General features: G+C 41.8%; 1 protein-coding gene across 1 annotated transcript in view; it reads right to left on the bottom strand.

The window, feature by feature from the left end:
* The window catches only part of DIPK1A (divergent protein kinase domain 1A), a 15,301-nt gene extending 3,486 nt beyond the window's left edge, over nucleotides 1-11,815 (bottom strand). Inside the window, exons 1-2 of the mRNA XM_082053154.1 lie at nucleotides 11,506-11,815; nucleotides 13-96 (exon numbers count right to left, since the gene is read on the bottom strand). Of these exons, the coding sequence (XP_081909280.1) occupies nucleotides 13-96; nucleotides 11,506-11,559 (138 nt within the window). The 5' untranslated portion in view covers nucleotides 11,560-11,815. The remainder of the gene's footprint in view (nucleotides 1-12; nucleotides 97-11,505) is intronic.
* Nucleotides 11,816-12,699: the final 884 nt, after the last annotated feature.

The following is a 12,699-nucleotide window of genomic DNA, read 5'->3' as shown; positions in this document are numbered from 1 at the left end:
GGTGGGAGTAACTGAAACATACATAATCCAGCTGCCAATAAATACTACTAACCAGGAGATGAAGAGATACTTCATTCGCATATATGACAAACGTACCTAGAGGATACAAAGAGAAAATACTCTCTGTAAATTCATCCAGCACTAGTCAGGAATGATAGGAAACAAACGTGATTTTACTATGTCACCTTTAAGGATGTGACTTCCATAGTGATAAAATAAGCACACTGCATTACACAGAACACTTGCTTCCTTCCATAAGCCAAACCGACAGGGGGAGGAGATGGAAGGGAAAAATGAAGATATAAATAAATAAAATAAAAGATGATGACAGCCCCCTCACAGGGCAAAGCCAGGCTGCAATAATCAATTTGATCAAAATTGTGCAGTACGGTACAAACCGCTTTGTCCCTGCTTCTTTGCATCTCTATATTGAAAGCCCATTTTTTTGTTTGTAATTACACCCCAGGAACTGCTTGTGAGTCTGTATCACAGAGAAGAAATGAAGGAGTTGACCTGACTGACAGAACAAGCCTGCAAATAGTTGTGTCAGCACAACTGAAGGACAGCACACCTTGGCAAAACCACTAGAAACACTCTGAAGTAATTTTACTAACATTTTAGACCTATTTTGCCTTAAGTTTGCTTTCTCCACTGCCAGTGCTGCAAGTGAAGTCAGTTTAAAGAAGACCATGTACCGCAAGGAATCTTTTTTTTTAACCTTTCATGATTCAGATTGTTTAAAAACAGCAGAATGAATCCTTTCTGTAATCCAAATAGCATATTCATGTACCAGAAAGTCACTTAAAAACCAAATAATTGTAGTCACCCACAATAAACCATGTTTATAGAATCCTTCGTCTTCTCTAAACATCCATTAATAAGACTAAATATTAAGGTTTTGTCATTAAATAATATAAAGGCGCTCTAAGAAGTACTATCAGAATTTTGAAAAGTTGATTGTGGCAGTGTAGATGCCTGAAAACTACACACCTTTAATATAAGTTAAGAAGAACATGGAATACAAATACCAAAATCCACACTTACTGAAAAAACCCAAAAACAAAACCCAAAACCAACTTTCAAAGATTTGGGCCACTTCAATAAATGAAGCGCTTGAGTGCCCTCTTATTTACATGTAACTAGAGGAGGAAAGGTAGGAGGAGAGTGCTGTACAGGAACATAGGATTGTCCTGCTACACCGGATCAATGGTCCACCAATAAAGATGCTTTGAAGAAAATTTTAAAAAAATCTATTAAGGCATTATCAATGCAAATTTAGAAACCAAATCATCAAATATTTTATAATAAGTTGTTGATTCAGATCATGTTTTCTTCAAAGTCAACAACTTTCTTAACTGCTGGTGACCGAAAGCTCATCATATGCATCACTGTTTTGCTGCTAGAAGTCTCTGACAGACACACGTAGGAGAAGTGAATGTTCTGTAACCAGGGGCCTCATACTCTTAGTCCCTTCAAGTCAGGGCTGATGTTAGCAAGGGACCAGCATTAGACACAAATACATTTGTCCCTGATTTATGTTTAAGCAGGGGATTTGTGTTTCCATGACAGCTAGCTCCTCAACTGATTAAAAATCTTAAATTGCTTTTCAACTTTTACAAAACTAAGCAAATGCTTTATTGTGAAAAATCAAGAGTTAAGCTGAGGAAAAACAAAATGAAAAACCTGATACTGCTTCAGAGTGAACTGTCAGCCCTGCGCTGAACGCTTGCAAGGTTACGGAGGGAAACCAGGGGGGCAGGAAGACGGGCGTTCCAGAAGATGCCAACAGGATGAACATTACCAAGCTTTCCAATGGAGGAAAAACACAGAACTGGAGCAGATAAAATAAATCATATGTTTGTTTGCTTGTTTTTTAACTAGAAAGACTACAATAATTCATGAGTACTTATAAAAATACAATAAACAATCAGTGCAAACAATCAGGGTGCATTACACCCTTTCCTCTGGAATAAATAATCCAAGAAGTGTCAGTTCCAAACCACCCAAAGGTCATTCCAACCCATGCAGCTGCGGTCCTGCCACAGGCCTCAGCTGTGCATCCCTGTTACTTCATTCCTTCACACCCCCCCCCTTGATCTGAAAACTACCTAGTTCAAAGAAGAGATAGATACAACTAACTGCTTTTATGCTGGTGATAGATCTTGACCGGATAGTTTCTTCAACCAGTTCTTCTTCTGTTGTATTTTATTGCGAGTGTTTTAAGACAGGAATAATTTCTGCTATTTTCCTCAGAGCCACAAAGGTCTTGCAGTAACATGTAATTTCCTCTAAAGCGTGGTGTCCACAATATGGATACAAACTGGATGGAGTACAAAAGTAGACCAACCATAATGTTTTGTGGTTTACAGCACATTTAGAAACAGCTTGGGAAATGTATGAGGAAGCTGAGGACAGAATGGCCAAGAAAACAAAACTGACAGCAAGGGGCTGGGGAGCATAAGAAAGTAAGTACCACACATAACTCTTTCCCATTGAAAGAGGACTACTAAAATGACAGAATTGCAAGACTTTTAGTGCAATTTCCTAAAAACTAAACAGAACACAAAACAGAAAATGAAACAAAACCAACCAAACAAAAACATCTATATGCTTACAACTTGAAGAAGCACAAACTTTCTTGCAAAGAACACTATTTGAATAGACTAACAAAAAGCAGTAGAAGTAATCCTACACGTGAACCAGCAGTAAGTAAGAATTGATACTTTACCAATGGGTTCAGAAATACTTCCCCCACCACAGTCCTGTACAGAAGAGAACTGTAATCTTAGTTCAAGCTCAGGGGGACTCAGCCTCATCTATTCTTTCTTCCAGACCATTTTCTGTATTTAGTCATCTATAATTTTCACTTACTATTTTTTTTCTTTCCAACACCCATCTCAGGCTGTTTGCTTAGCCAGTCTCAGTGTCCCCCTCTTGAACCACATGTTGTCTGCTGTTCTTTTTCTTCCATTTTTTTCCAATCTATTTCCATCTGATTCTGCAACACTGGCCTCAGTTCCAGTCTTGCTCCACCATCTGTCTTCCATTCTCAGGTAAGTTTCCAGCACTGCTCAGTGTGTCATTCACTGCTTCAGTTCCTCCAGCACAACTTTCCTACTTCAGAATCCTTGTCCTGAACTACTGCCCATGCACAAAATGTGCTTATCACCCACAGGCACCTTTCTTTCCCAGCTCTGGGAAGCCAGCAGAGGTGATACAGTAAAGCAGTAGGAGAGCGTCTCTCTCCCTGTTCCCACTTCCAGAACCAACAGAAAGCTGCAAGCAGAGCAGATGGGTTCTTTGCATAGTTTAATTCTTACACCCACACTACACAAAATCAACCAAAACAAAACCAAAGAGATCTTTTCTTTCCCAACAAGCCCAGGCTGCCAGCCCTGAGGCAGCCCTCCAGCAGAGGGCTCGTGAAACACAGTTTTGAACAGAGAGGGGAACCAAACCAGTAGATCAAAAACGTTTAAGGTACGGGATTGAGGGATCGCCTGATCCCGATCAATTCTGAGTGCACAGACAGATTTTTCTCAGCCCCTCCATAGAACACAATGTGCTTTTTCCTTGCTACTTTCATACTCTCTGCTGGTTGAAGGACAGATATCTAATAGTATTAGCACTTACAAATAAGAACTACTATAGTATATTCACACAGGTTCAATATATTCTGTAATAATTCACTTATTTTTATTTGTTCTTATACCGCCTAAAAACTCACAGTTTCACAACTCAGAGGTGGGGTTTTTTGCTGGTTTCAACATAGTACTAATACCAATGAGTGCTCTGTAGTACAGTTCCTGAAACTAACTAGGTGAGTCATTAATCTATTTTTACTTTGACATAATGTTTCTGTAACTAGATACAGCATCAAACAGAAAGAATGACCTTTTTTGCCTTCACAAGCACAATGAGACACAGCAGCACCTAAAGAGAAGTACAAAAGCTATTTGTAATTAACACTTGGTATTTTGATAAAATCAGATAATATTTAATTATTGCTAACTATGCAACGGAGGCTTGTTCATTAGGTTTTTGTACTAATCTTTTTGTTGGGATTGACTTCTAGTCAACCGAGCAAACAGCTGTCCATTATTCCCACTTCCACTCCCTTGCCCAAACCCTCTGTCAAAGATTACCACCACATGGCACAGAAGTGAACGCACTTTGGTTTCATAGTCTGAGAATCATCCTCTTCATGAAAAACCATCTTCACCGGAAGTTTCTTGTAGTCAAATAAATAAGGAGCTGGAGTAGCAAAGGTGCGTGTGCCTGCTCGCTCTGCCACTTCAGCTGTACGTACAGTAAACTGACAGCATGGGGCCAGAGGAGTGTCCTGGGCTACCCCGGCAACACTCCACAAAGCTCCAATCTTAGCCCTGTTACTGAAAACAATTAAGATGTGCCAGGCTGAAACGAGGATGCCTGCATTGGCAAAGGCTGATTCAAACCACCCTTAACTTCTTGTACGCACACTATCACACAGCTAACTTGAGAAATTTCATTTTCCATCTAAATATATACAACACCAGTGTAGGGTTGACAACCTAATCTCAGACAAAGTTTCATCATGCATTTCAATAAATAAAACCCAAACGCAACCATCACACATAGAGAGAACCCCACCAAGAAAACTCTTGAGCATCCAACCTAAAAAGGTTGTTTTTAAACAGCTTATGATACTCTACCTAAATCTCCTGCCAAAAAAAAAAAAAAAAAATTCTTGTTTGGCATTTCAGGTAAGTCCTTGTGCTTCCTACCCAACCTCCCATGCTCTTTACTTACCCCAGAGCTGCTGAGATAACACTACGTAGAGCAAGAAAGAACAGTACTCTCCTGTTCTCCATCCAGCACTTGGCCTACAGCAGCTGGAAAAGCTGAGAGATTACACTCCTACACATAAAAGCTTCCTCCAGAAATGGGGGTATTTAGGTTGGTTGGTTGGTTTTAAGTCAGCACTATAGTACAGTCACCATAATTTAAGAATTCAGCAGTGAAGGTGGGTGCTTTCTCTATCATCTCTTTTCAAGTGTCTTTCATTTATTAAGGTTAATTAACTTTTATGAATCCTACCAGAAGTCATCTTATACCTTGATATACCCTCTGCACATTCTTGAAGGAAACACTTTCCCTGTAAGTCCCATTCTTCAGATAAGTCTAGGTACTATTTCTTTCAGGAAGTAAATAAAACCACCAGTTACAAATAAGCTAAAAAAAAAAAAATGTTCCAATCGAAGCAGCATAATTTAATCCATTTAAAACACTCATGGCTTTCTCCTTTTAGCCACAGATGGGCAGGCTGCAACACAAGAGCAGGACCAACTATGCAAATCTTGGGGGGGGGGGGGGGCAGCAGACGGGAATCAAGTTAGCACAAAGTGTATTCAGATTATAGCATTTCCTACTTTTTTCCTCTTCAAGACTGCTATCCGTAACCAAAGTGCATCCAGAATGTCTGTTCTTGCAACATAAAATAACCTAACCTACATTTCAACAATGCTTAAATTCTGTGCCAAATAGATGCATGCATAAACATCACCTCTCAGAACCACGCTGACAGAGGTTCAATGTTAGGGTTACTCACCTTATTTGGGCCAGGGTACAGGGGATTTATTCACACAGGTCAAGTCCCAGTTTGTCCCATACTGCATTCTACAAAGCCTTCCAAGTATTTCCTTTAAGTTCTATTATCCAAGTTGGGAGACAAGGAACATAAGGGGAAATACTATTTTTTGGCTATAAAATGGATATTGCCCCAAACCAAACATAACCAAAACAAGGCAGAAGGTATACCAAGATAGCTCCTTTCTTTTGATACGAACCAAGGCTTCTCGCAACTTTAAGCTCTTCCTCTTAAATGTAATTTTTAGTTGTATTTCTCCAGAGAGAAGTACGATTTTCCAGAAACTATCGCAATACATTTCACACTTTGATATCCAACATCAAACATGAAAACAACCCCTGACAAAAACTGCACATTCAGGGCAACAGAAGGACTGAGAGTTAGAAAATTCCTGGGTATGTTTATTCCAACATATCAGCTCGTCTTCCAGGGCTTTCTAGTTCACAGAAGCCAATCTGGATCTCTAACTCCATCACACACTCTTTCAGAGATTCAAGTAACATGAGAACTTCTTTTATGATATGAAATTCTACCCACCAACATCATGGCAGGCAGTTTTTGGTGATGCAAGCAACACCTGTGTGAGACAGACGCTCATAAAACTTAAAAAAAAAAAGGGGGGGGGGTCTGCAGATTATTATGAAAAAGCAACCACAACTGTCATTTACAGATACTAAACGAAAATACATGAAGGATTATTATTCCACAGCTGCAGTCAGTCTGGAAAATAAGACTACAGAGAACACGATGCTTGGGGCAGAGTTTGAATAGGTAAGATTAAAAAAAAGTATTTGCTTTTTCTCAAATTGACTTTTGGTCTTAGAAGTGAGCGTTTCATAACTATTTAATTAGCCAGTCCTTAAGAAAATATTGCAGAACACCTACAGGGAGAACAAAATATTGTTTTATCGCATTCTCATTTCTACAGACTATTATGACAATAGTCTTCCTAAAGCCTGTCACAAAACTCTTCTCTACAAAATGTCTTCTATTAATAAGATTACTGAAAATTCTAATAAATTAACTTTCTTCAGTATAATCTTTCATCTATTTGAAAGATAGATAGAGTTATTTCCTTTAGAGATTTAGAGACAGGTGGTCTTTTTTTGTTTTTGTTTGGTTGGGGTTTTTTTTAAACTATTTCTAATAACTCTAATATTGTAGAACATATATACTATAGCACTGGCATATATAGCTACTGGTAAAATCTGAGAAAGATCAATAGAAATGAATCTGTCAATTTTAGGCAAAGCTCTTTCATGTGTAAAAACTGCTTGGGAAGCAAAACTTCTGGGACAACAAACTCTCTTCATTCCTCAGAGTTTCTTGCCGACTCCTTCCATGAACCTTTATAATACTAAACTTTAAACCAAAGTGCTATTAAATGCAATTTTGTGTTAAATGCATACTATTTAGTACAATCTCAGAGACCAGCAGTTGTCTGCAAGCCTCAGGATCACTGCAGAGTATAGACCATATTCATAGTACGGGAAAGAATACTTTATATACGGGTTTATCCAAATTTGTCCTCCTTCTCAGGCAAAAAGAGAACGTGTTTGGGACAGAAAGTCCTCCCCAAATGCCATCTGACTACATCATAAACTTGGCAGAACGCTCCAGAGAGGCTGGATTTATTTTGGGCTCAGCACTGTGCCAATGTAGTCGCGTAGTTTTTGACTTGCAAGAAACTTAGGTCCTGCCAGTTCAGAGCATGGACAAGAGCACACATCTGCTTACAGAGGATCACAAAGTGCCACTCTCTTTGATTCAAAAGGAATTACTTTTCTAATACGGACTTCCTTATCACACTCAGCAAAAGGTCAATCATAATTTGGTTTCTTCCCCTACATTCCCCCTATCAAATTTCCATTTCCTCCCCAGAACTGGTCTGTTAGTGTAGACACTCTTAGTCCACTTCATCTTGGAAGTGTCAGAACTGATGTACACGCCCTGCACTAATGCAGCAGGGACATGGATTTACCGAGCCTGGTTCGGTCCCATGTGCACTAACGCACTCCACATCCAGCAGCCTTACCGCACAGATGCTGCGCAGATCACGTTAATGCATTTCTGAGCAGGAAGTCCCAGACAGACTTTAGGGAACAATACATATAGACAGACTTCATTTGGAATCGTGACAAACTGCTGGGAAACATTCTTAGTAACAGCACATTCAGGGCAACAGAAGGACTGAGGGTTAGAAAATTATCGCAGAAGGAAGAAAGTGTCCAAAACCAGGAAACACAATTTCTCTTCTCTGCTCCACTCTTCCATTGATACTTTTAAATATGAGCCAGGGAATGCAAGAATGAAGGAAAGTGCTCGTAATGCTTAAAAGCATATTACAGAGTCGACTTCTTCCATCACTTGTATATTCTACTAAGTCACGTGCATTGAATAATAATTAGACATTCATCCCCTGGAACAGTATTGGAAAGCCACTTCTGGCAAAACTCAAGCCTGGACGCACTCCAAAGCATATGGAGAGCAGTGGATCAAAATGCAACATTACTTGCCAGTTTTTGGTAAGCGTACTTATTATTTAAAACATTTTTATGGTTAAAGAGTATGAAAGTGTTTCTTTGTTTAATAGTACAGAGAGCTTAATTCTGCAAAGTATTCCACATAACCACAGCACACTAATCTCCAAATCAGAGTTGCTCAGATAAAAACATTGTTGGCTGATCATGTTAGTGACCCTGTTTTGTTCTTTATTCAGGTTGGTTTATGATTCATAGGATGTATTTCAGGTATGCTGACATGATGTTCAAGAATATTATCCCACATTCTCTTGGATGCCAGGTACTGGACACATTGACATTTTTAAGAGCAGAGAGCACATGCTTAGGATTATGCTAGTATCTTGAATTATTTGTATCCTGAGTAATCAAGCTGAGTAAACAGAGTTGCAGATGCAGTTTGAAATAAGATAATGACTAAAATTGAAAAGAGGATGTTTCCCCTTAAAAGATTAAGGGGAAAAAAAAATATTAAAATCTTAGAGGAAAGACGTGATATGGGAAGTTTCTGTTATGTAGGGCTTTAAAATTTGTTTATTCTTTTGCCTTTCAAAGACAGTCTCTTGTACATTACTGAAGTCAATGGGACATCTCTAAAGGGTCTGCAAACTTGATCCAGAATCTCTAGAGGCCACAAAGCTTGCAAGCATGCAGGTGTTCTTTACATGATTATTGTCACATATGTCACATATTGTCACTGTTGGCTGGCCCTCAGCCTCACAATGCAATTGCTAACAACAGCCCCCCTTGTAAAACACAAATCAAATCCCGACAGTGTTATTCACCCAACTGTAAATTCTTATAAAAACAACTAGAGGTTTTTTGTGGTATTTAGTAGTGTTCAAAAGTTTGTCAGGCTTGAGGGGGTTTTGTTATTTTATTTGGTTTACTATTGTTATATGATTTGCAGTCTACGCAATAGGAAAAAACTGTATTTCAGAGTTACTGTTTTGCGGAAAAACTTCAACATTGTCTCTGTGGGTCCCTCACCACTAAGTTTTTAGCTAAGGTAAGATATCTAAGAGTTCGCCCTGCTCCTTCTACATGAGCTGACACTTGACAGCACATCCTTCTTGGCAAGAAAGATCAACTGATTACCTATGGATCTATCATTCTGCATAAAGAACATGTAAAATAATAGAACATTTGCCATAGAGTATCAGTTGCAAACAAATGCAGAGCATCCTGCTCCTCCTACAGCAGGAAAGCTAGAGCAGGTATTAAGTTCTGTCTTGCAGAACCTGATGTTCTATCAACTCACTTCACAACAAAGTTTCCAGAAAGTCTGGAACACAGTCACTCAGCATACATTCCACTGCACAACTGTCTTCCCTTGTTGTGCTACTTGAAATATTGGACAGCAATATGACACAAATCTTTCCATCCTGCTCGTAGCTACATTTCAGTGAGTTAAAGTCTAGCACTTAGAGAGCACTGGCTTATTTGGAGACAAATCTCAATAAAGCACTCAGCAATTCATATATGGGGTGTTACAAAAATATGGACTCAATTTCAAAGCTACAGTGATTTCAAACTGGGTCAATTTATTTGAAACACCCTGTAGTTAAACCACAGCTACATTTGTCATGTACCAACAGCAACATGCAGTGACAAGCCAATATATTGATAGCTTGCTACCATTCTATAGATACATCAAATATCAACATAGATTCACTGCCTAACATACAAAAATATGTTAGTGTTCACAAAGGCACTATTGGACCTCCTACACCAAATCTGATAGGATACTTAAATGCAGTTTCCAGTACAAGAAAGCATAGTTAGAAATAGTTTTTAATCTGCTATAGGAACTAATATTTAACTTCTTTGGCTTTTCTAATAAATGATCTTGCTGTCTACCTGTTTCTCAGCAGATTTTAAAATAACATGTTTTGCTTTAAAGGCCTTCAAGTAAAAGTTGAGAAGAAGAACAGAAAAAAATGCTATCAAACATCACCATATAGTGATCAGTAAGAGACTTACCAATGCAAAGGATGCAGACAAGTTTGAGAATCCTAATTTGGAAGGTAGCATATAGATCATGAATTCACTTTAAGTTGTATCAAAGGTTTTCTCCTATGGGAATCCCAATGCTGTACAGGTGTCTACTTCAGTGAATAGCTTAAGAGCAATCTTTTCTGGTCTAAAAATCGAGTGATACTGACCTAGGTTTGCAGATACATACCAGAAAATAAATACTTAAGAGGGTAAGATTATACACTTAAGAAGTGCACATCCCATTTCAGGTACTTCCAAAAAGGCAGTAAGATTGGAAAAGTTCCAGACAAGGATGAATCAAAACATTTGAGACCTTAAAATGCACCAGGATTAAGTTCACATGTTTTAATCCAAAAATCTCAAAGCATTTAATAAGATATCAACAGATGATGAACATATAAATAGCATATATAATAAAATGAAATATTTATCTCTTCCAACTCAACAAATACTCATTTTTAGTTACAATTTAATTAAAACATAACGTAACAGATAAAAAGGAACCCTAGAGAATAACCCTCCATGTACCATAAGGTTATTATGTACTAGCATTTCACAGAGGAACTTCCTGCTACATGACAGCCACAGTACTTTCAACCAAAACATCCTCACGCACACAGCTTAAGTAATACAAACATGTACCTCTACGTGTAAATACAGAAGTGTCCCTACCAACGCATAAACAAACGCATGGAGCAACTAACTACTGGACGGCAAACGAAAAGCGCCCGACGTTAATTCTTTTAGGATACGTGAAAAAGCGAGTCTGCTCCTGCCAGCTCTGGTCCACCCTCTGACTGGAGGGATGCCCACAGCACTGGCGATGGGTGTAAGGGAGGGACACGTGGAGAAAAGCATGAGGGCTCCTCCGGGCCGGCAGCACCCGGGTGCAGCCGCTCAACTGAGTCTTGCGAGCCCGCGCGGGCCGAGGCAGCGGGCGGGCGCCGCGTAACAGGTCCTGCCGGCCGCTCCGCCGAGCCCGCTGCGCCCCAGGGGCGGCAAGAGAGGCCCGATCCGACCGGCGGCGTGGGCAGCAACAAGCACCGCGTCCCCGGGGCTGCCCGACACCTGCTCCTGTGCCCCAAGACCCGCTGCCAAGGAGCTCGGCGGCCGCGGCAAGTGCCCCAGCCCCGCTGCCGCGACCCGCCAAGCCGCCGAGCAGCAGCGCAGCCGAGCCCCGTCCGCCGCCAGGCGCCAGCGGGAGGGAACGGCGCCCGCGCCGGCCGGGAAAAGCGGCAAGCCCTGCGGGGGGCGCCCGCTCCTGAGGTAACTTTGCGGAGGGGGAGAGCGGGGAGGGAAGGGTGCTGGCACCGGCCTGCCTAGCTCGCCCGCCGCGGGGACGGCCCGCTGCCGGCCTACCTGCGCGTAGTGGGGTTTCCTGAGCCAGGCCCCCGGGAAGAGCCGCCTCGCCATGGCAATCACACATCCCCACAGCGGGGGCGACGGGAGGCGGAGCGGGGAAGGATCGCTTCCCCGCCTGCCGCTGCAGCCGTGCCGCCGGCTTGGCACGGCACACGGGCGGCGGCAGGGAGGGAAAAGAGAGCGAGCGCGGCGGCGGCCGCCGGTGCCTGAGGGAGGGCGGGCACCGGGCGACAACAGCTGTCAGCGGGCAAAACGCGCGGGCAGCTGCCGCCCCCGCGGACGCAGAAACCCGCCCGCTCCGCCACCCGCTGCTTGAAGGGGTGGGTCGCAGCGGCTCTGAGGGAGCGAGGCGGGGCTGAGGGTGGAGGGGGCGGAGCCAGGAGAGGTCCCGCCCCGCCAAACCCGACGGGGCGGGGCCTCTCCTGGCTCCGCCCCCTCCCCTCAGCAGCGTCGAACCGTCGGGGTTGTCTCGGTCGTTTTTCCCGCCCTCTGCCCGTGAGGGACGGGAGCGGGGCTGGTGCAGTCCGGAGCCACCTCCGAATTCACCTCGGCGCTCATGTCTGCCAGAAACTTCTGCGAACCTGTCTGGGGACAATTATGAAGAGGTCAGTTAATAAATAACGTGTCTCATTGATTGCAAACAGGCTCCCGCCATTTATTGGACAGGGTATTAAAAACAGCTGAAGGCCTGTTACAGTCTAAAAAAAGAGTATTTCCTCCAAAATAAAGAGGGAGCGTTTGCCTGGGCCCTCATTAACATAGATTAGGAACATCAGTCTCACAAAGCAGGGAAAAAAAAATTTTTCCTTCATCACAGGATCTCTCAATGCTTCACATACTGCCAGAAGTCCCAGTCCAGTTGAAATTAGTGGGAAAACTTTTAATTTCAAATAAAATTGTCCTTTCTTATGTCAAGTTTGATTTTTTGCTCTGTCTTCATGTGTTTATGATGTGGTCATGACCTCCTTTAATGCAGTGTGTTTAGCAGAGTCAGAGTCAAAAGCCAGGTCTCCTGTAAGGATGCTTTTTGGTGGTGAGACTTTGGCCAAAGAGATTATGCCATGGTGTAGAGATAAAGGTAGTGAGGAGATGAACATAACATTTTATGGCTTTTGGCATTCAGTATACTTACCAAAGAAGGCTGCTTTGATGAACAGACTGGTCACAAAAATACTACTGAGAGAAGTTCTT

The sequence above is a fragment of the Streptopelia decaocto genome, assembly GCF_964273445.1.
Source record: "Streptopelia decaocto genome assembly, chromosome: 5".
NCBI classification, from domain to species: domain Eukaryota; kingdom Metazoa; phylum Chordata; class Aves; order Columbiformes; family Columbidae; genus Streptopelia; species Streptopelia decaocto.
The sequence above is the reverse complement of the archived record's forward strand: the minus strand, read 5'-3'. Positions and strand labels throughout refer to the sequence as shown.